A 23,600-nucleotide genomic window follows, 5' to 3' on the forward strand; every position below is an offset into this window, starting at 1 on the left:
TAACTTGGTCTGGTCTGGTCTCCATGAAGATGGAAAGGTTTAAAGCCACACTGAAATATTCCAGACAAAGCAATAACAACTCCATTGTGAAAGCATTTGAAGGACCCTCCAACAGAAAAGTTACACAACACAACTTTAACGGTAAATAACGTCTGATTCACGTATTTTAATGATGATCAGAGCTTTGTTAGTAGCTTGTTTTTAACACGAGGCAGATGTCCGACCACAACACCACCCCTCTGACAGTGAACGCTGCCAAATCGCAGGGTGCAAAGCTCTTGTTTAAAGTGACGCAGCTCTGTTCAGTCCAGATTCAGGACTTGGACTGCTTTTGCCCAGAACAATACAATAGAACAAACTACAGCTGCATTTTTATTACCTCCCATATCCCTATTTCCTCTTTTCTTTGGCGAGTCTTAGCTTCAGTGACCTGGGTAAATAATTCAAGTAGGAAAGTGGGCACAATAGTCATGTGTCTGTTTGTGGTCATTTGAGCTCCTGCCCTCAATAATTCAGTTCACTAGCAGCACTACAGACTGTGCTAAGCTAACCAAGTGTGAGGGAGGTTTCTATGGCCAACTACTGTACAAGAGTTTTATTTTAAAGGTGCACTGTGTAACTATTGGGTTAGGGGTCTATCATTTGCTTGTTTATGTTATATAATATGTTGTTGCTTTGCCTCGAATGCTCCACAGTATGACATTAAACAGCTCTAATTTACATTTATTAAATTACAGGTGGAGAAAAAAAAAAAAAAGGTGTTCTGACTGTGAGTGGGGTCACCTATCCACAGATCTGACCTGCAACTTAGTCTGGTTTGGTGTCCGTGAAGATAGAAAGGTTTAATACCATACTGTAAAACATTCCAGACAAAGCAATAACGTCTCCACCAGCGACGTTACACAATGCATCTTTAAATAAACATAAACAAGGCCAAGCTCTTCTCCCAGATACAGGGTAAATATGTTCAAATATTGCTTATTTATTCTTAATCACAAAATGGGTATGATGGCATTGTTGTTTATGTTATAATTTGGTGTTTAGGTTCTCAAGACCGTTATCAAATCAGAAAGCAGAATGAGCCTCACATAAGTTTCTCATGTCTCTCTTGGGTTGCTAGTTTCAAAGCTGAAATCCAGTTGTTTTAACATTAAAGGACTCTGTGATCTGCAGCCAAACACCAGCCTTGCTCAGTGAGTGAATTCTAGAGATTCTGGACCATATACTTAGCCAGGCTGGTGCCACCTAGTGCCTCCGCTCAATTTAATTTCTCTCCAGCAACTAGGTCAGGAATCAAAATACACTAGATGATTCACAAAAACCCCAGAAGTGCGAGTTCTAGCACCAGCCAATCAGCGAAGAGTCATGCATTCTCTGTTTGCAACGATTCCTGAGATCGAGGATTTAAAGCTGGAACAAAGAGAATGTTTGGTGAATTTTATCAAGGAGAAAGACGTTATTGTCCTTCTTCCTACGGGATTTGGGAAAAGCTTAATATAACAGTTAGCCCCGTTAGCGGTGCATTACATGTACGTCATGACCAAATAGCAGCGACTGATTAAATGAAAAAAGTACCCACCTACCGTTGAGCGAACAAATTCTAACTTTGCAAGGTCAGACAATTTCTACGAAGTGAAACTGTCTGATGAATCAGGCTACCATTTACTGAGAATGAGAAAAACTTGTATGTGTCTCTCTTTCCTGCAGGTTAAGGTACTGGCTGGTTTCAGTTGTGATTATACTTCCTTTTTAAGAACTGTAAGAGCTCAGGCTTCATCCAGTTCCTTTAAGTTGATTCCTCCATGGCATCTCTAGTCCACTAATGCTTCAATACAGAGGTTTTATAATGACATATTTCTGTCAAATTTATTCACCCCAGTGTTACAGTAAAATGTTAAAAGTGCAAAGGAGCCTGTGTTTTCCTGGACAGAACACAGTTACTTCATTTCAGCCTCTCATAAATTGTCCCATTCACACAGTTTCTATTAGCAACCCCCAGCCCTGCACAGACACTAATTTAACTGTCTAATAAAAGAGAGCGGAGGGGGCTAAAGTTCACAGGATTCTCAGAAAAAAACATCTTAGTTTTTCAAAATTTTCTACCCAATTTTGTTTTTCAAGACAAAACTAACTGCAGACTTGTTTGAAGGTGCATTTCTTTGTAGAGAACTTTTTGGTTGGGTGGTTTAAAGGTGCACTATGTAACTCTTTTACTGGGGGTCTGTCACCTGTGTGTTTCTACGGAGATGCCATTGTTCTGCCTGGAATGTTCCACAGTGTGACATAACAGCTCTACTTTATGTTTATTCAATTAGAGCTTGTTTAATAGCTCAAAAATACTTCAAAAAACAGGCATTCTGACTGTGAGCGGGGTTGAATTTCCACAGATCTGACCTGTAAAAGTTTAACACCATATTGTGAAACATTCTAGACAAAAGCAATAACATCTCCATGGAGAAAAGCATTTGATGGACCCTCTACTAGACAAGTTACATAATGCATCTTTAACTGTTCTATTCACACACAAATATAAAATAATAACAAAGAGTGAATAAATGGTAATTCCACTGTTATTACATGGGGTTGGTGATGGGGCTGATGGTGTTTTAACCAATATTAATTCCTGAATGCTACTTTGCTTTGCAGTTGTATTGTATATTTAAATGCTCTTTTCTAATTCTCTTTTTCTTTGTGCTTGTTTTTGTGTTTTGTTTTGTTTTTTGCTTTCACTAATGATGCTAACCTGTAGAGGAGTCCGGTAAGAATGGCTTTGCCTGCTGTTAACCTAAAGTGCTTCTAAACTTTGTTGTTACTGACCATGACATTTACTCACTGTATGTTTTTTAAGGTAACAGCTAATTTATCAGACACGGGCACTTCAATTGGAAAGGTTTTAGTGAGATTTTATGATTGTAGCAGAGCATTGTGAGAATTGTAGTTTGGTTACTCAGATCAAATGAGCACACTTCCACATCTACAGAGTTAATTTTTCATGAATTTTATATTTATTTTTGCCAGGTAAGGTCTTAAATATTTAGTTAACTTCAAAATTTAAAGAAAAAATATAGCTTTTTTATTACTTAGTTTTATTAAGAATGACTCGTGCTTTGTCTGAAATTTTCCACAGTATGGTATTAAAGTGATCTGTTTTTATTACTTTTGCCTGTGCTTTTATTGTTACAAAACATAGATCTGACCTGTAACTTTGTCTGCTTGTATGTATATGTAAATGGATAAGTTTATTGCTATACTGTGAAACATTACAGGCAAAGCAATAACATTTCCATGATGAAGAACAGGGAGCAGCAGATCCTCCATTAAAAAACTTACACAGTGCAGCTTTAAGATTTAACATGCTCAAGTTAATAATTAGAACGATACAGTTCAAAATATATTAAACTGTAATTTTCCTACAAATCCATCCAATGAACTGAGAGGATCTGTGGTGCTGGTCCCGCCCGGTTATTACATCACTGTGATCATCACGGCTCACTGCACAACTGGAACATGAGCTCAGTCGGGTCTATAATGTCCACAGATATGAACAGAGGAGGGAGGGGCAGGAGGGGGCAAAATGAGACACTGGGTATTACACTGCAGATTTTCATACTGGGAAAGAGAGTATACAGTAACTCTTAGTAACCCATTAGAAGATCATAATTAAGACAGAAATCTCACTTAACTAAATGTAGTGGTAATTACATAATAATATTACTCTTAAAAAACAGCAAACTATATACTCAGGTAAAATAATATGTACACATTTTAAGAAAGAAATATACTACAGACAACCCAACCAAGGCTATGGTTTAAGTAGCCAGCAATCCTACTCAAGATATTATCCTCAAATAGAAGATTACGTTTAACATTTTTGGTGATGGGTCTGCCACCTCCTTGTCTCATAAAGATGTGGCTGTTTGCTTTGCCTTGAATTTTCCACTGAATGGCATTAAATGTCCTTCTTGCATTTTTTTTCAGTTATAGTTGATTTTACTGCTTAAAAAAATGCTCTCTTAAACTTACATTACGGCATGAGCAAACTAGACAGAAAGTATTGTGGAGGGCCGGGCCAAAATTTTTAATGTTCAATTCTGCATAATATTAATTGCATTTCTTTATTAAAAAAAACAAACAAACAAACAAAAAAACAGTGACAAGCTGGTAAGACTAGTAAGAGTTAGGACTAAGCAATGAAAAAGTGAATGAAAAAGCCTTACAAAAAATGTCATTTAAAACACCTCTAAAATAAAAGCCATGCAGCTTTTGTCCATGCATGAGGTAAAATGATAAAATATGTTTATTTTATAATTCCAAATGAGCTTATTAGAGTCAATCATGGTGCTGTATGTGGCCTCAGAGCTGTACAATGCCCAGGTCTGCTTTAGACGGATACTTTTGTGGAGAATTTTAGGCAAAGCAATGATCTCCATGGAGATATGAAGCAGTCTCTCAGGGTCTGTTCATAAGAAATAATAATACAGACTATAGTTTCTTAAGAACAGACCCTGACAGACCTGATCGTGTATCATATATAAACTATCCTGCACAATATTAGTGGAAGACCTAATGAACCTTAATGGAGTCTTGATATATGAATGTGCCGAACCCCACACCAGAAAAAGTTACATATAAAGCAACTTTCAAGTACAATTGCTTCAAGTACTAAAATTAACCTAGATTATATCAAATTACTGCCTCCGTAGTATCAATCGCCCACATTAAAGCCTATTAGTACAACACAGGCCAGAGCACACCGTGACTGAGCACAGTATGTAACTGATTTGTCACTCTCTGACCAGGTGTCTCTTCTCTCTTCCCTTTTGCTGGTCACAGAGACGCAGCCCGGTGAGTCCATTTTTCTTTCTCTCTCTTCTCATCTTCTGCTCCCCTTAAAATGTCTTTCCTCGGACTAAACCTGAAGAGATGGGTTCAGACTGTTACCTAACGTGGGTTTATGCCTGAGCCTGTGGAGGTTGTCGTATGGAGTATCTGATTTGCACTTTTGACAGCTGGTTCTTTGAAGTCTTACCTCCCCATAGTGGTGTCTCTCTCTCTTCCTGTCGTGTCCAATCTCCTCCTTTACTTATGTAGCCTTTTTATGTGATGTTTATGTCTTCAGTATTTCCTCTGGTAGAATCTGTTCCCCTATACTTCATGTTTTTCCACTGTTTATGTTCAATCTACTGGTGTTTGCAGAAAGTACGTCATGTATTTTCATAATGGCTTTAACGTTAATGTATGTTGTGAGCTTGCAATACTCGAAATGTCACAATAATATGGTAATAATGTTATGCCAAATTACAGCCAGTTGTATTTAAATGTATTTACAATGGGGTCTTATAGAGATAGAAATATCAAGAAATCTTAACGGTGCATGTGTAACTTTTTTGTTCGAGGGTCTGTCAAATTCTTTTCTCCATAGAGATCTACAGTCCCTGACAAAAGTCTTGTTGCTTATCCATTTTGTAGAAACAAAAGCTTATAACCTGACTTTAAATTAATCGATTGGTTTTAGAAATGTCTCATATGAAAGCTAAAACCCTCCCAAATTATGCTCAATATACTAAAATAAATTTGCTTCACTGAAGAAAGATTGATCATTTAATGAACACAGAAAGGTCAGATTTTGGCAAGACAAAAGTTTGTCGCCTACAGAAAATTGAACAAATAATTTACTTCAAATACAAAAATATTTAGCGTAAAGTCAGTGAATGAAGTAGTGGTGCTGTGAGATCCATATTTAATATCTTGTATGACTTCCATGAGCTTGAAGGACGCATCCATGCAGTTCGACAATGATTCATACAATTAGTTGATGAAGTCATCAGGAATAGCAAAGAAAGCGTCTTACATGCCTCCCAGAGTTCATCAAGATTCTTTGGTTTTGCCTTCCATGCTTCCTCTTTCATTCTACCCCAGACATGCTCAATGATGTTCATGTCTGGTGACTGGGCTGGCCAGTCCTGGAGCACCTTCATCTTCTTCACCTTGAGAAACTTTGATGTAGAGATAGAAGTATGCGATGGAGCACCATCCTGCTGCAAAATTTGACCCCTTTTATGGTTGGGAATGTAAGAGGAGCTAATACTTCTTGATATTTTAGGCTATTGATATTGCCTTCCACCCTGCAAATGTCTCGCACACCCCCATACTGGATGGAACCCCAGACCATGATTTTTCCGCCACCAAACTTAACTGTTTTCTGGGTGAATCTTGGATCCATGCGGGCTCCAGTAGGTCTCCTGCAATATTTGTGGCGGCTGTGATGTAATTCAACCGAGGATTCATCTGAGAAAATCCACCTTCTGCCACTTTTCCAGTGTCCATCCTTTTAGCAGGCTGTGGGCCTTGGCAAATGCCACATGGTTTTTTAATTGCCTTTTGTTTAGTGCTGGTTTCTGTGCACTGATTCGACCATGGAGGCCATTTCGAGACAGAATTCTACAAACTGTTGTGGTTGACACAGGGACTTGAGGTGACCAGGCCTGGTGGAGTCTGCTGCAGTGGAAAAGGGGCTGGCCTTGGATTTTTGAATCAACAAACGGTCCTCCCGAGCAGTTGTCTTGCGGGGTCTGCCGGACCTGGGCTTGTCAAAAACATCTCCAGTCATTTCAGATCTTTTTCTTATTCTTTGTACTTGACGCTGAGACACATTGAAGGTGTCACCACCTCAGCAGTGGATCTGGTCTTCAGCCTCTTGATAATTAAGGCTTTGGTCTCAGGGTGGATCTTAGGCATGTTGTCAGAGGTCAAGTTGCAGTTGATGTGAAGGTCTGGTGTGCTGGGGTTCTTTTTATACACACCCACTAATTGATTGATCAGTAACTGATCACAGGTGAGGCTGTAATCTAGGATTGGGTGCATCATATGACAAGGCGACAAGACTTTTGTCTTGCCAAAATCTGACCTTTCTGTGTTCATTAAATGATCAATCTTTCTTCAGTGAAGCAAATTTATTTTAGTATATTGAGCATAATTTGGGAGGGTTTTAGCTTTCATATGAGACATTTCTAAAACCAATCGATTAATTTAAAGTCAGGTTATAAGCTTTTGTTTCTACAAAATGGATAAGCGACAAGACTTTTGTCAGGGACTGTATCTTATTGCTTTGTCTGGAATGTGTCACAGTATGGCATTAAACCTTTCTATCTTCACTGAGACCAAACCAGACCAAATTACAGGTCAGATCTGTGGAGAGGTGACCCGTTCACAGTCAGAATGCCTCTTTTTCTAGGTATTTTTGAGCTATAATACCACCTGTAGTTGAATAAATGGAAGATAGATCTGTTTAATGTCATAGAAACAAGCAGGTGATGGACCCTCCACCAGAAAGTTACATGATGCACCTTTTATATATTACGTGTACAAGTTTTTTAATTGTCAAATGTAACCAGACTGACCAACAATCAACATATACATATAGATACACTGAATGAATTTGTTGCTCAGTTTTATTGCATCAAAAATTTCATTATCATCATTTTTTAATCATAACCTTTTAAAATACGACACTAATGATTGCACTAAAGACTCAACAGAAGACTTTTATTGAAAAAAGGATAGCATCTCTGTAATACTTCTCCCCATTATCCCATTTTCGGTATAATTTTATGTTACATAGAAAATACTGACATTCATTTCTTTGTCTATTTCCCCATTACAGGGTTTGAATAGGAACACATCCAGTAAGTATTACCCTGGCCAATTTTATTCGCATTACAAATGATACAAACCGCATTTTCTTCTTTTATTTATTTATTTATTTATATAAAATTACAGATGACGATATTGTGCGGCCTCGGCGTGTGGTCACTCTCCCCCCTATTGCAGCTCCTTCACCAGCTCCAGCTCCAGCTCCTCAGCCTCCCAGGTAACTCTATTTATTTTATTTATTTATTTATTTATCTAAATATGAATTCATGATTTAACCTACGAATAATGCCTTTGCAGCAGTCAGTCTCCTGTTACAGAGGACACTATAGCCTTATTTGGGCCTCCTTTTGAAACAGCCTTCGGAGAACAGAAAACTGAAGGTAAAATATTAAACAGTTGTTATATTATATTCTGATAAACTGAAAAACTGGATTATCTAGCCTAATTGCTTTTTTCTTTCACTATATCTTGGTCTTATTATGTTATTTACCTATCTCTGTAACATGTAACACACTTGGTTTTTAAGTATTAAAGCTACAAAAGGGAGAAGAAAGCAGCATTAAGTGTAATCTCCTCACTCTGGTGTCAGATAATTTAGCTTGGAATGAAAAGAAATATTTTTTGTCAAATTAAATTACATAATAACCTCTTATGAACAGATGTTGAATATTAGAATATAATCAAACAATGCATCTGGTTGGTTCTATGTAACCGCTATGCCCATATCGGCTAATAAATAAAGGTCCGCCATAATGTTGTTTCCTTGGCCTGAGTTCTTCTCTCAAACAGAAAACACTCCGTTCCAACTTGTGACGTCATGTGGTAATACAGGAAGTGCTCTCATGTGTTTTTATACTCCATACACCTTCAGTAGAATCATTTGGATCATTTCAGACCTAGAGTTGTCAATCTCAACTAAATAAAACTTGAAAGCGCTTTGTGTTGCATTTGTATGAAAAGCGCTCTATAAATAAAGTTTGACTGATTGATTGATTGACTACCGCTTCATGACATCACAAGGTGGTACAGAGCATTTTGGGCTTTGGAGATGTACACTGCCCAATAATACAGGGCTGCTAAAACAAACAACTCCAAGTATGGTTTTGATGATGGAACATTATAACATGCCTTAAATCTCATGAGAGTCCCTTTTTACGTAATATAGGACCTTTGAATCTTGAAATCACCCTTTTTGTAGGATAGAAGACACACACTTTTAGTAGTTTTAAAAGCCATCAATTACTATTCCTGTTTGATGTCAACATTTCAGTTCAGTGTATTTTTGTATAGCCCAAAATCACAACAGTAGTCGCCTAGTCGGACTTCTCAGAATTAATGATTTAACCAATGGCGAAAGTTAGAAAATCAAACAGTGAAGCAGTCATTGGTCAATAAGAAACAGATTAACCATATTCACAGGACACTAGTAAATGAATAACTGTCCCATAGCGCCCCCTGTCTGTAGACCACCCTTCTCAGCAGGAAAAAAAATTTAAACAAAAAGCACTTGTAAATATGAGGTCAGAGTTGAAGTTAGCACCTAAAGGCCCCGCCAACAGCACAGTGCTCTTAGTTTATATAAGCAGATTCTCTTGTCACCCACTTTTATCAGGCCGTGTCAGATTTAGCGCTGCTCGGTGCGTTTGGCTGTAGCTGTTATGTAACTGTTCTGTGAGGCGAAGCTAACTACATCCTGACACAAATTCATGTTTTCATTCCATTCAAGGCAGCCGTGTTACCATGACAGACAGTGAACTCTACTAAAGAGGTTTTAATATAGAGAGGAATATAGAGTGTTTGCATAAATGTGGACTGAGATATTTGCAAAACATGTAAAATCAGGTTGTAAAGTAATTAAAAGTTCTATATTACATAAAATTGACTCTCATGAGCTTTTAGTCATGGAGTTATCTCCTCAAAAACATACTTGAAGTTGTATTTTGTTTCATTCACACATGTTTGAGTAATCCTGCATTCTTAGTTCAAAGCTCAAAATACTCTATTCCACCTTGTGATGTCATGAAGCGGTAGTTTTCAAGTTAACAGCTTCCTTTTACCTTTTGTTCAGCAGAGATTGGCAATTCCAAGACTGAAATTATCCACAGATTGAAGTGAAGGTGTATGGAGTTTAAAAACACAACATCCATTAGAAAATAGCGTAATATGGGCCTTTTAAGTAGACTAGTACAAATTAAATGTTTAGGAATGGGCAACATTACCAGAAAAATATTTATTTGTTTTTCCAATAATGATAACCTCTTTTTTTTTTCAATCCTACAGAAATATTCTAAACATACCTGTAAATTACTTGGTTTAGGTTCAAATATTGCAAATCGCTTTTAGGACTGTAAAACTAAGCAAAAAGAAAAAAATGAAAAATATTGCTTTGTTTTGGATTTTATTTCCGTTTTTAATCAGCTCTTTTTGGAGTTCTTATTTATAGGGTTATATCTGTGACTGCATACTCGGATTTTTTACATATTCAAAACAGTTATATTCCGATGTATTGCCCAGCTCTGTTCATGTTTAATTGCAGATAAAGATGACCATGACTAGAATGATTAAAAATTAGGACCGTTGCCATAGCGAAGAATAATTTTAAACAAAATATTTTATCTCTTGACTGGAAAAATGTCCTCAAAATGTTGCATATAACAGAAATCTATGAATAGGACCTTATTATGAGAGATGTAACGATTTCCAAATCTCTTGGTACGATATTATCACGATATAAATGTCACGGTACGATATTTATTGCGATATTTTGTAGAGGCTGATATAATTGTAGATAGGACACTTTTTTCCTTTTAAAATACCCTGACAAGATTTTGATATTTTGATGTGAATTATTACTGTCATAATCCCAACAATTCAAGTAAAAACATGTCTTCATGTTGTCTGCACTGAAATGAATCATGGGATATGTAGTTCTCGATGTTTATTAGCTATTGGTACTATAAAACAATGCATTTAAGCAAAGGATTTTGTAATTCGATATATTGTGACAGCCCACGGTATTATTGTGAGACTTTTGACAATACAATATCACAATATTTCGGTTATTGTTACATCCCTACTTATTACATTATATCATTATTATTATTGTTTTATGTGCAACTGTCTGAGCAGTGAATTGTAATTGGAGGATCAGGCTTTCATGTCTTTGTGTTTTGATAACTTTGATGATAATAATAACTGTTACCCCATTAAGTGAATACCATTGACATTGGACAATACAAAAATACACTGACTTCAGAAGAAAATACTAGCAGTCTGATTGATGCTATACTTGTTGTGTCCTTTCTGAACACTAGTGGTTCTATCTGACGCGTGGGGAGTCCCTTTGTCAGAGTCCAATTCCTCTTTGAGCAGAGCATTCCCAACAGGAAGTAAGTCTCGAGAGCCCGTACCATGTGACCTGTCCTGGAATGAATGCCCCGCCCCCTCATCACATGGACTCTCTCATCGTACCACCATGTTTTCTAACTGATAATAATAAAAACTGACTGCCATTTAAGTCATCCACCATCTAACCCCTACAGCAGCCTGGTTTGGTTGTATGAGATTTAGGAGGGGGTCATTTTGGGGGGTTCCTGTCTCTTTCCCCTGCACTTGGCATGGTGACCGCCTGCACTGTGACGCATGATTTATCATTTCAGACAATTGAGTTTGCTAAATGTGAAACAATATTATACCTGCATTTCAACTCAATTGTTTTAACTGCATTTACCCAAACCCAAAACATGCACTATGTAACTTTCTGAACTATTTTGCCTTCTGTTTGTCTCCACGGCGATGTCATTGTTTTGCCTGTAATGTTCCACAGTATGGCATTCTTACAGTGTGCATTTTTACTTTTTTATGTTTACTCTTTGCACAGATCTGAAGAAGAAAAACAAAATATATGATGCCACACTATAGAACATTATTGGCTCAGTTCAGTAGTAAATGTCCCATCTTACAGACCTCTGATTTTTGTCTGTTTTTTTCCTCAGCTCCACCTCCTCTTCCTCCCAAAAATGTCCCGACTACACCTCCAACAGCCGGATCTATGGAGAATCCTGGTAATCATTTATCTCTGTCCTTCTATACGTTAATTATTTTTATTAAAGGTGCTCTACCCGACATCTTCAAAATTCAGAAAACAGAACATTTAACTTTACATTCCAAGCATCCTAATTATTCACCACAATGTATTTACAAGTGCTTTTCACAACGCTGAGACCAGTGGTAAGTTTTACCATGATGGTAAAGCTAACAATAACTAGTATGCTTATTTCTCACTTTCTGATAATTGGACAATATCATACTTTTTGATGAGATGCAGACAGTACGCAGAGAAACTTCTTTTGACCTCAAGAGCTACATATTAAATATACCTGTATTAGAGTCCTGCACAGGTACATTTTTGGAGATCCACACCCGCCCACACCCGCGAAGTACAGCACCACACCCGCCCGTTAACCCGTGATTGTATCAAATTTAAATGCATACCCGTCTGGACCCGTTAACATTTCACCCCTTACCCGCCCATTCCCATCATAAATTGGGGTCAGCTCATTAGTCCAACAGCCCAGTAGTCCAGGACTGAATTTACGCCATGTCATTAGTGGATTATAAATATATACACACTGCAACTGCGGAGCTGATCGCCAGGATTACCCCAGAACTGGACCAGGTTTACACCAGGTCTAAACCAGGACTTAATCGGGTCTAAACCAGGACTAAACCAGTACTAAATCAGGACTTAACAAGGTCTAAGCCAGGACTAAGCCAGGACTAAACCAGGAGCGCAGCCGCCGAGCCGATCACCTCCGCTGATGGATTTTATGTAATAAATACACTAAAATCACTCTCTCAACCTGGTCTGCCATTATTTCAGGAAAAGGCCCTTGTTCCCAGGGCAATGGACGCCCTCGATGCGCATCAAATAGTTTTCTCCCATTCATTGTTCATTTGATTCAGCTGACCCACTCTTGTGTAATCACTATTCGCCCGCATACCCGCCTGTAAATTCCAGAACGTTAAAACCCACCTGTTTCAGCAACTATTTGCGAGTACCTGACCTGGTGCAGGACTCTGACCTGTAGTAGACCTGTAGACAAATCTTGCAAAAATACATGGGATAAAAATCAGGTACACATCCTTTAAGTGTCTTTTAAAGCTATTTACTATTTTAAGCGTAATAGATAGATGGGTAGTTGCATGTGAATGTACATAACTTGATTTGCTCTCCCAGTGTATACAGTGTTTTTCAGCCTTTCTTTCTGATTGGTCCATTGCAGATTCCTCAACAGAAGTGGAGAGCCCACACAGAAAGCCTTCTATAGCCGACCTGGACAACCTCTTCGGTCCCGAGGTGGCGCCCCCTGCTGCCGAAGAGTCGAACGACTCCTGGGTGTGTTTCAGCGAAGACTCCCCAGCACCAAAGGACCTGGCCCCGCCCTTACCCTCCTCTCCTCCTGCTCCAGAAGAACCAGCCCCTCCTCCTCCCCCGTCTTCTCCTCCTCCTCCCTCCTCTCCTCCTCCGCCCGTACCCACCTCCCCACCCCCTCCACAAGAACCAGCACCATCTCCTCCTCCTCCAACTACCCCCCCTCGCCCCAAAGAAGACACAGCGCCCCCTACGCCTACCTCTCCGCTAGAACAGCCTCGAGTCCCATCTGGTCCCACCACGCCTCAAGATAGAGAGTCTTTACCGTTATCCACACCTCCTCCTCCTCCACCTCTCCACCACCCAGCATCTCCCCCAGCATCTCCTTCTCCCCCAACCCTCCCCCCACAGAAGCACCCACAACGCACTCCCCTCCCCACTACCACCCCCTACCGTCCCATCTCCAGAGGATAAACCCAAAAGTCCAGAAGCGCCCCTATCCAAAGAGGACAGTGTTGAAGTTGTAGGATCGCCCAAAGACACAGCCCCAGAGAGCAGGGGCACGCCTCCCCCTCCCCCGCCACCCACGTACAGGAGCATGGTGGCATCCCCGGGACCCACGTCAGGCACAAACAGCGGTGAGTGTGGGACAGGTCATCAGAACTACATAGACCATGATTCTTTGCTCCAACAGTACAGCTAACACGATGTAATAGCTTTTATTTTATACCATTGAAACTTTAATCATTAAAATTGCTCTGAAGGACATTTAGAGACAATTTTTTAGAGAAACAAGCATTAATAGAACTTTTTCAGAGTTTGCCAACTACGTAAAGATGCTATTGCTTTGCTTGGAATTTTCCACAGCATGACATTAAATTTATCTGTCTCCATGGAAACAAGCAGATGGCACCACCAGACCAAGTTGCAGGTCAAAGCTATAGAGCTGACCACACTCGTATTCAGAATTTTAATTTTTTTTTGGCAATACAAACACCTGTTGTTGAATAAAACATAGATAAGTTAGATAATGCTATACTGTTCAACACTCCAGGCAAAAAAAAGTATAATTAAAGGTATAATTTAATTTAGAATATCCCAAAATAAACTTTAAGCTTTACTCATTTCAATTCAGTTATATGAGTCTGAAGATCATTTGAGACTTAAATCGAAATTGCAATAAAAATTTAATTAATTGCACAGCCTTACAGTAAAATGTAGATAATGTTTGGGATGCCTTGAAATTAGATGCTTGTGTTTTAGTTTTGGAGAACTCGGCTCATTCACTTTGAGCCACTTACCTTTCATAATTGGGATATTATAACTTGGAATGTTTGGTCTGTACTGTATAACTTTAAACATGTATATATGCTGTTTTGTTTCACATTTTATTTCCTATATATATTGTTAATATAAAAGAAGTACTACAGTTATTATCCCTGACTATAACTTGGCCTGTCTATTTTGCCTAGGCATCTTATTTATGTATCTGTGTCTCTTGCTGTGGTCCTTGCAGGCTCTTCTTCTCCTGTGAGACCCAGTACACCTTCATCAGTAAACCCCACCCCACCTCCTCCTCCTCCGCGTCCCCCCTCGCGGCCCAAACTCCCTCCAGGGAAACCCGCTCCTGACGGGGTAAGATTTCATCATCGTTGACTATGTTTGTGGGCGAGTTCAGTTTTGTAATTTTAGAACTTAATTACGCTAAAATGTCAGAAATTATCTTTGTAACTTTTCTATTGCTTCATCTGGAATGTTCCCAAGTATTGCATTAAACGTATATACTGTGTGTGTTTAAACTGTTACTGATTCTTATTTTGCTAAAAAAAAAAAATACCTTGAAAACATGTATTGTTACTGTGAGTGGGGTAGCCTGTCCACAGATCTGACCTGTATCTTGGCTTGGTGCAGTTATTATCCCTGGATGTCTCATTGGTGGCATACTCACCACCAGAAAAGCATCTTTAAGATTTTGATTTCAATTTGACAAAGGAAAAGAATTTATTACTTTTTGTGACATTGCCCAGACACTTTTTGTGCTCTAATTTGCTTTGTCACACCTAGAAGCTTATTTGTCTGTGTTAATTATATACAAATCTCACCAGCTCTTAACATGAGTTTGTTCCTCCTTCAGACTCGTCCCTTCAGTCCCCCGGTGCACTCGGCCAGTCCCCCTCCTGTAGCTCCTTTGGCCCGAGCAGAGAGCACCTCCTCCATCTCCTCCACCAACTCTGCAGCCACCACCCCCACTGTCAACAAGGAGCTATGCGTGTCTGTGTCAGGTGAGAGATACATCTATAACCAATAAGTCTGTGTTTGTTTTATGGAGTTTGTTTATTTGCACTCCATCATGTTTGCAGTACATTGTATATTCCTTTTTATTTGCTTCTCAATGCAAAACATTCATTAAATATTCTGTTTGTAAAGTTGTGTCATCACTATATTGTCAAAAGTGCTCTATGTTACTTTTCTGGTTGGAGAGTTCTCTACTGGCTGGTCTCCAAGATGTTATTGCTTTGTCTAGAATGTTCCACAGGATGACATTATCTATTTCCATGGTGACAAGCAGAGAAGTTATAGGCCAGATCTTTAGAGAGAACACTCGCTCAGAGTAAGAATGTTTGTTACTCCATAAGAAATAGCCCTAAAAACACTTGAAATGGAATAAAGATACAAGAAATGCCTTGTTGTGGAACATTTCAAGCAAAGCAGTCTCCGTGGTGACAAGCAGTGGCAGATCCTACACCAGTGTTACATAGTGCACTTTTAAGACTAGATCTTTGTTAATTTATTACCATCAAAAGGTTAAGGTTTTGAAAAATTCAATGAAAGACCACAAAGTAATGGGTAACATAGATCAAGTGGAGGAAATGTTGTAATAAAAAAAAAAAAATACTATGCTTTTATTTTGCATCTTGGTGAAAAAAACATTGATTCCTTTGACCGCACTATTTTGGCTGTTCTCAAAAACACAAAATCTTATGAAGCTTAATTCCTACATGTCCTAATTATAACTTATTTACAGTCTATTTCACACTGTCACTGAATGTAGATGCCACTTACAGCTTATGTGTGGGCAGCGTGAATAGAATAAACTCATTAGCCTTTAGCACTTATGCAAATTAATAGAATAATTAAATAAGGATTATATAATTACTTTCAATATTCTTAAGATTTTTTTTTGCAGATTACATACAATCAGACTCCGTGACAGTTCACACCTTAGGATAGTTGGACAATGGACTCGGTTTTCTATAATGGGTTCTATATTACGTAAAATTGATTCTTATGAGCTTTAAGCCATTTTATAACGCTGTTACCTCATCGAAAACATAACTGGAGTTGTGTTTTGTTTCACTTACACATGATTGAGTAATGTCGGATATACTCTGTGCGCTGTTTTCGATCGTTTCACTCAGCACCAGCTCAACCTGTACGACCAAATCTCAGGGTTTAAAAGTTCACAGCTTGCGGAACTACTTCAACAGTGCAAAATCCTAACGAGAGGCGACTGGATTTCAAAGGTTTCAGATTTGATATTCTTCTGACCTACGATTGCCGAATGGGAGCTGCTCGTAAGGTATTAATTGGTTCTCGTTACCCCATGCATACTACACGAAGCACGTCACACGATTAAGCCAAAAGTTGGCCTAATCCCCAAAACAGTTGCACGAGTGAAAAATCATCTCAAAAAGGGCCAGAAATTGCACAGTGCAGACCCGGCTTAACCCTTCCTTATTAGGCTATGTTTATATGATGACGGTCTGAACAAAAGATGCAAAAGTCACATTGCGTCTTAATTTTTTATTCCGCGTTTAGGAAAATCTGCATGCATATGGAGACACAAAAGTGTGTAGAATTCGATTGGGTATGCAAGCCAGGCAGCTAGGCAGTGACAGTCGGTGGTGATGTATGTGACATAAACACGTACGCAACCTGAGCAGATCTGACCAGAGTTTTGCATTTTGGGCAGTGTAGATGGAAATGCTACGGCGGAGCGTATTCACCTTTTCCACTCTGGAGGGTGGTTTCAGATTTTTGCATTTTTAAGCCCCAGAAACGCCGTCAACATCTAAATGAAAGGCACTTGCGATAAAATATTTTGTCGTTTTTACCTGCAAGTGTTCTCGTGTAAACCGGCCCTGAGAGAAGAACTCAGTGTAAGAGTTTGTGGGTTTAACATGTGAGAATGAAACAAAACACAACTCCAGGTCTGTTTGTGATGAAAACATAACATTATAGCATAGATTAGAAAACAGCATAATATGGGCCCTTTAACTCACATATATTCCTTACTGTAAACAACTAGGGTGTATTAGTTTCAGTGTAGTTATCTCCTCCTTTCAAACAAATAGAAGACACTGAATTACTAGAAAAAATCTTGTCAGAACAGAAGAAGCAACTTAGATGAGTGGCAAAATGTATTCACACTCAAAAACTTCAATTTTCTTTTGCAATGGAACCTTCCTGGACATGACGCATTATACAGGCACCATTACATTACGTACTTCCTCATTTTAAAGGTGCATTATGTAACTTTTTCAGTTTAAAGTATCTCTATCCATGGAAAATAAAATTGAAACCTCTGTAATTGAATAAAGGCAAGATACACAAGTTTAATGTCAGACTGTGGAACATTCCAGGGATAGCCACAGTATCACCATGGAGACCCATACCCCCACATGAAAATGTACACAGTGCACCTTTAAATTGCTTTATTACATTGTGGAGGTTGCTGTTTCTCATGTTGGTCACATTATTTTTGCTTTCTTGTTTTGCGTGTCTCCATGTTGTTTTTGTCCATTGGCTTGTCAGAAGACGATGCTTTTGTAGACAAGCTGCCCTCCTTTGAGAGACACTGTGATGCACTGGCAGGTAGAGTATGGATGGTCTCAGGACAGTGTGTGGAGCTTGGGAGAGTTGATGTGTGTTTACCCAGAGTGCTTTGCTCCAGGGTAAAGGCTTGTGTTGTTGCGTGTTGGCGTTTCATTGTCAAACTATTTTAAATTAGGACAGTGACAATTTTCATTATTAATTTTCCCACCCACTAGTTTTCTGATTTAAAAAGTATGTGTCTTTTTACTGTGTATTTTTACTGTCTTACAAATGTGAAAAAACTGAACTTAATTACATTTTTTTTGCAGTGGACCTTTTGAATTCAGAGCATCCTAACTATTAACTGCAATACGCTTACTGCTTTTCACCTTTCAGAATGGAGTGTTGCTTTCACGCTAAAGCAAACCACTAACATTCTAACCATGCACTCACTGATTATCTGACAATAAAACGGGGTGCAGGCCCTTTACTAGAGACTATACGGTGGCCCATATCATGAATGTGGCATACACTGACAGAAAAAAACAAAACAAAAAGCCATGTTATCATGTTCTTACCTCACCAAAACATACCTGGAGTTGTTTTTTGTTTCATTCACACATGTTTGAGTAATAATGTATTGTTAGTCTGCATCTTCACAGCTCACAGTGCTCTATTCCACCTTGTGATGTCATGTACTGGTAGTTTTCAAGTTAACAGCTTCACAGCAAATAGTGGAGTGTTAAAATTGACTCCCACAGAATCAATTTAAAAATTTTCTCAGGTTTATATGAGTCCAAGCTGTTCTAGAGTTAATTTTAAATTTTTGGACATGTTAATTAACACTGGACCAAAGTTCCTGTTTAACCCCAAAATCAAGAGTTATATTAATGTAAACGGATAACACTTTGTAGAGTTATTTTGATTTAGCTAAACGACACACAGAGGTGTTTAATTTTTACACTTTATTTTAGTTAATTTAAGATGAAATTATGTACAAAACTGGTCTTCTCTTGGGGGAGTTTGAAGTGGTGGGTGGGAGGTGCCAAATTAACACTAAGGGAAGTTAAATTAACACTAGTCGACAATAACCCCAACTCGAACCCCATTTAAATTTCTGATAGTTAAAAACAGCTCAAATATTTTACTCTGATGTTTTATCCACCCAGTTTTTGCTGTGTACTTTTTAGTTTTAGTTGCGTACAGATTTGCAATTCCAGGGCCGAAGTTCTCCAAATTTAATGAAAGTGCAGGTTTAAAAACACATTGGAGCACTTCCTGTATTACCACACAACATCACAAGGTGGAGTCGAATGTTTTCTTTTCAGCCTCACCCTACATTTGCAGGGTTTGTGTGTTAAACATGTGTGAATGAAACAAAACACAGGTATGTTTTTGATGAGGAAGCAACATTATGACAGAGACCAGAAAGTGGCATAATATGGGACTTTTAAGCAGTCATTTTTAATTCTTGGCTGTGGCTTTAAAAAATAGATTAAATCAATCCTATCTTCAGCCTTGTATGATAGGCTCATTTACTTATTGTCACTGTCTTAATACTTATATTTTGACTGATATTCTACAGATGTAGGGACATTCCCACAATATGTTTTTCCCTTTACCACCACATTTTTACAACCACTACATCTCCAACTCTCCTCTTATTTTGAACATGTTTTGGCTCCAGACACAAAAATGCATCTCCCTTTGTGTTGTCATTGGTTCATCCTGGTCCTCTTCTCTCTGTTTGTGTGCCTATGGATGTCTAAGCATTACCATGGCAACGTGGTGTCTAAAAGAGCGCCGTGCCATTTTGTCTCCGAGATGCCTTCACCGGAGAATCTTTGAGTGTTTGTGTGCTGTGTTTTCAATTATAACAAGTCCTATCTCTCAATATGTTAGCTCTGGAAATCATATTGTCATTGGAGGACTATTGATTAAAGTTTTGCTGTACAACAAGTTTGAATTCAGAATTTTGTGGCTGCAAAACCTTGGAAAATATTGTGGTATGTTAGTACAGCAATATCAGTATTATTAATAATATTTTTATATACTTTTAAAACTTATTTCAGTTGTTCATGCCTTAATTTAGTAGTGAAACTCTGTGGGCCAAAAGCAAGCCTAAGTCAAGGCTAATTTTGGACCTTTTTAAATGCTTTTTTTTCTGTCATCCAGAAAACCTTTGTTATTGCATTATATTAAGTTTGTTGCAATATTGACCACTGTGTTTGCCAATATTGTGGTATCAATACTGTTGCAATCCTAGTTCAGGCAGTGTCTGGACTGGCTGGTGTTCAGAGCAGGCCGGAGTAGCATGACTTAACCCCAAGTTCAAACACTCGTGAGTTGAACTTCTCCCCTCGACGCTTCCCTCATTCACACCTGCCTCAGTGCAGCCCCTCCCATCACACCTCAGAACTGTCTGTTTACATCATGAAGCACCATTCTGCTCTTACTGCAGCTATAGACCTTTTTCACAACGGCTGGAAGTGCCGCGATGCAGGGTAAACGTCACTTTGGTTAATGCTTTTCTATGGCAGAATATCTGTGGAAATGTCTCGCATATTTGTGATTTGTGTAGTTTAAATGCTAGACATGTAATCTGTGAACATCTGTAGCATTTGAACTGCACAAATCTATCTATCTATGTCAATATCTACATCATGAAATCAATCTTTAATTTTAATTCTAGAATCAGTCTGAGTTTACAAGTTACTTTTAATGAATTACTTATTACTTATGTTTTATTCATTACCACAAGGTTAGTTTTGCACAGAAGTTATTCACTAATGCTAGTCGTTGTTTGCCTTAAAGTTTTTTTCTTTCTTACCTTGATAGTTGTGGATAAATTCTTCATGGACAGAATATGTCCTTTGTCGACCTTGTTGGAATGAAGATTTGGTGATGGGTTGGCAGATTTATGAAGCTGGTGGAAAATAGACATTTCCACAGATATTTTGCCACAGAAAAGCATTAACCCTAAGTGACGTTTACCCTACATTGCAGCACTTCCGGCCATTGTGAAAAAGGTCTATTGAATGAAAGAATTTAAAATATTTTAGTGTAGAAGGGCCAAGTCTCAAATGGCCTATACGCTTCTAGGAACTTTTAACTTCGTCATTGACGCCCCCTGCAGGCTGTCTTTTGACACAGTTGCAGTAACATGCTGTTTGTACTGCCAACAAAATTCAGCTCAAGTTAAACAAAAGTGCATTTTCAAAAGTTTCACAGTGTCTGAAGGAAAGACACAGCAGCTGTCACTCATACTGCTCAGTTTGTGCTGCAGCATAGTTCTAAAGTAAAGTGCACTATTGTCATCATTGACTTTAAATTAAATGTTGGTTTTGAGCAGTTTTAGACGTTACTGTACAGCTATTATGACTTTATGTTGGGCTTTCCTTATAGGTAGTCAATTGAATCTCTTTGCAGTATCCTGAAAATGTCATTCTTGTTGGAAATCATTTTATGTGTAGATCAGGCCTCACCATTGCCCTGCATTTCCTCCTCACACGTGCACAGACAAGACACATGTTCACATGAGCCCATACTGTACCATGATTCAGATGTTGTCTTCTGTTTTATCCTGGGCGCTGTGTATCCACCCCACTGTGATGTCAAACAGAGCTGCCATGTGAGACTCACGCTGCTGTCCTTCTCTCCTCCTCCTCCTCTTCCTCACCCTCCTCTTCCTCACCCTCTCCTCTCCCTCACCCTCACCTCCTCCTCCCTGTACCCCACCCCCCACACAGAGAATGACCAGCCATCCCTGGTATGGTTTGACAGAGGGAAGTTTTATTTAACATTTGAAGGTAAGTTTTCGGCTGTAGAACGTAGCTTTGGTGGGGCTCATCTGTGCTGGCTTCACTGTCCTGCCCTGCCCCTCCTCCTCCTCTTCCTCTCTAACCCCCTCTCTCTCTTTCCTTTCCTCTCCTCTCCTCTTCCTCCTTTGCGATCCCTCCATCACTGTCATGCTAACGCCAGGTCGAGGCCTCACGCGCAGCTCTCTTCCTGATCTTGTTCACTTGGTCTGCGCTGGTTGGCTTCCATTTTCTTACCAATCATTCTTCATGTGCGTTACTAACATCTTGGTGGTGGCTCTGGTCTGGCCTTTTCTTATCTTTCTATTTTGGACGTTTCGATTTTGCTTCAAGCTGGCATGCATCTATCTGTATAACTGTCTACAATGGTGTCTTTTTTCTATTTATTTTGTTTATGTAATTATGTTTAAAGCTATTTTTTGCCAAGAAAAGCAACTGTAATTGAATAAATGCAAGATAAATAAGTTGAATGCCATACTTTGGAGCATTCTAGGCAATGCAATGCAATCTCCATGGTGCCAAGAAGGTGGCAAATCCTCTACCACAAAAGATACATAATGCAGCTTTAAAAGAAATGTGTTGTTAATGATCTAGCTTTCAAATGCAATACTAAAAAAGTTTTGTAAGGCTGTCCAGTTAAAATGTAGGATAATGTGTGAATATATTAGGAATAATAAGAATAATAATAATAAGAAAAATATCATTATGTATTATGCTTTACAGGCAAAGAACAGAGAGAAAGAGCATTCAAAATCATCCATCAAAAGTCATGTTCTCATCTTTTACTAACATCTTCTGTGCTCATTTAACATTTTATATTCATTGTTTAGTTCTAGTTCATACTTTTTTGTTTCATTCCCTTGTAATCTGTTAGGGAAAAGTTATAGACATGACCTAGAAACTATTCATTTATACTAATTTATATTTCTGGTTAAAATCTAATGTAAATAGATGAGTTAAAGTGCTATTGTATTGTGTTGTGCTGATTTGTGTGTTTTTGTGTGTAGGCTGTTCGCGAGGGCCCAGTCCTCTGACCATGGGTGCCCAGGATACGCTCCCTGTAGCTGCAGCCTTTACAGAGACGGTCAACGCCTTCTTTAAAGGAGCAGACCCCAGCAAGTATGTACCTGTATCTTAAGTAGTCATAATTCACTTTGGAGAAATATTTTTGGTAATAACCAGGCAAAGAATAGACTGATATATTGAGTCTGTGGCAATATTTACATCAGTTATTTTATTTTTTTATGTACTGACAGAGACAATGCAGTCACATACATACATACATACATACTTACATACATACATAGTCACAGGCAGAATATGCAGGTGAAGGGACACATAGAGTATAGAGCAGGGGTCTCCAACCTATAGCTCTCCACCCCCTTCCAAGTAGCTCACCAATGGATTTCTGAATTATACGTATTGTGGTGAATAACACAACTTTGATTAATTACATGGCTGTTACCATGGTAAATGTGTCATTTTGATGCCTAACTTTGTGCAGTAATAAATAGTTTGTTTTATAAGCATCAAACTGTACCCCATCTAAGGACGTGGCTCTTTTATTCAGTCAATTTTTTGCAACCTCTAAAATGAGTAGCTCTCTGGTATTTTCGTTTTGTAAAGGTAGCTCACCGGAGGAAAATATTGGAGACCCCTGATATAGAGTCTGTAGCTATAGTGCTAATTCTCAACTCCTGTCCTTGGGTGGGCTTTTTCTGCACTAAACAGTTTAAAACTGTTTAAAAGCACAATCTGTTTTTTTTTTTCCTTCTTGTACTTTTTTAAGACATTGGCTTACAAAATGTGTTGCCTGGCCAAGAATGTGCCAAGAACTTTTCTAACAGATTACAAAGATATGTAGTAAGGACATCAGGTTTCTCTCTCCCTGACTTCAGATAGACGTGACTGACAGGTGGATTAGACAATCAGGGACATGC

At 38.6% G+C, this 23,600-nt stretch overlaps 1 protein-coding gene across 1 annotated transcript in view; it reads left to right on the forward strand.

Moving 5' to 3' along the window:
• Window positions 1–23,600, forward strand: part of sgip1a (SH3GL interacting endocytic adaptor 1a) — a 92,951-nt gene that overhangs the window by 59,150 nt on the left and 10,201 nt on the right. The window contains 10 exon segments of the mRNA XM_055164958.1: window positions 7,664–7,685; window positions 7,780–7,870; window positions 7,951–8,033; window positions 11,649–11,717; window positions 12,939–13,458; window positions 13,460–13,665; window positions 14,544–14,662; window positions 15,162–15,309; window positions 21,592–21,651; window positions 22,668–22,779. Coding sequence (XP_055020933.1) covers window positions 7,664–7,685; window positions 7,780–7,870; window positions 7,951–8,033; window positions 11,649–11,717; window positions 12,939–13,458; window positions 13,460–13,665; window positions 14,544–14,662; window positions 15,162–15,309; window positions 21,592–21,651; window positions 22,668–22,779 — 1,430 coding nt within the window.

The sequence above is a fragment of the Boleophthalmus pectinirostris genome, unplaced genomic scaffold, assembly GCF_026225935.1.
Source record: "Boleophthalmus pectinirostris isolate CB_2022bp ecotype Guang Dong unplaced genomic scaffold, ASM2622593v1 HiC_scaffold_7, whole genome shotgun sequence".
Classification (NCBI taxonomy): Eukaryota; Metazoa; Chordata; class Actinopteri; order Gobiiformes; family Gobiidae; genus Boleophthalmus; species Boleophthalmus pectinirostris.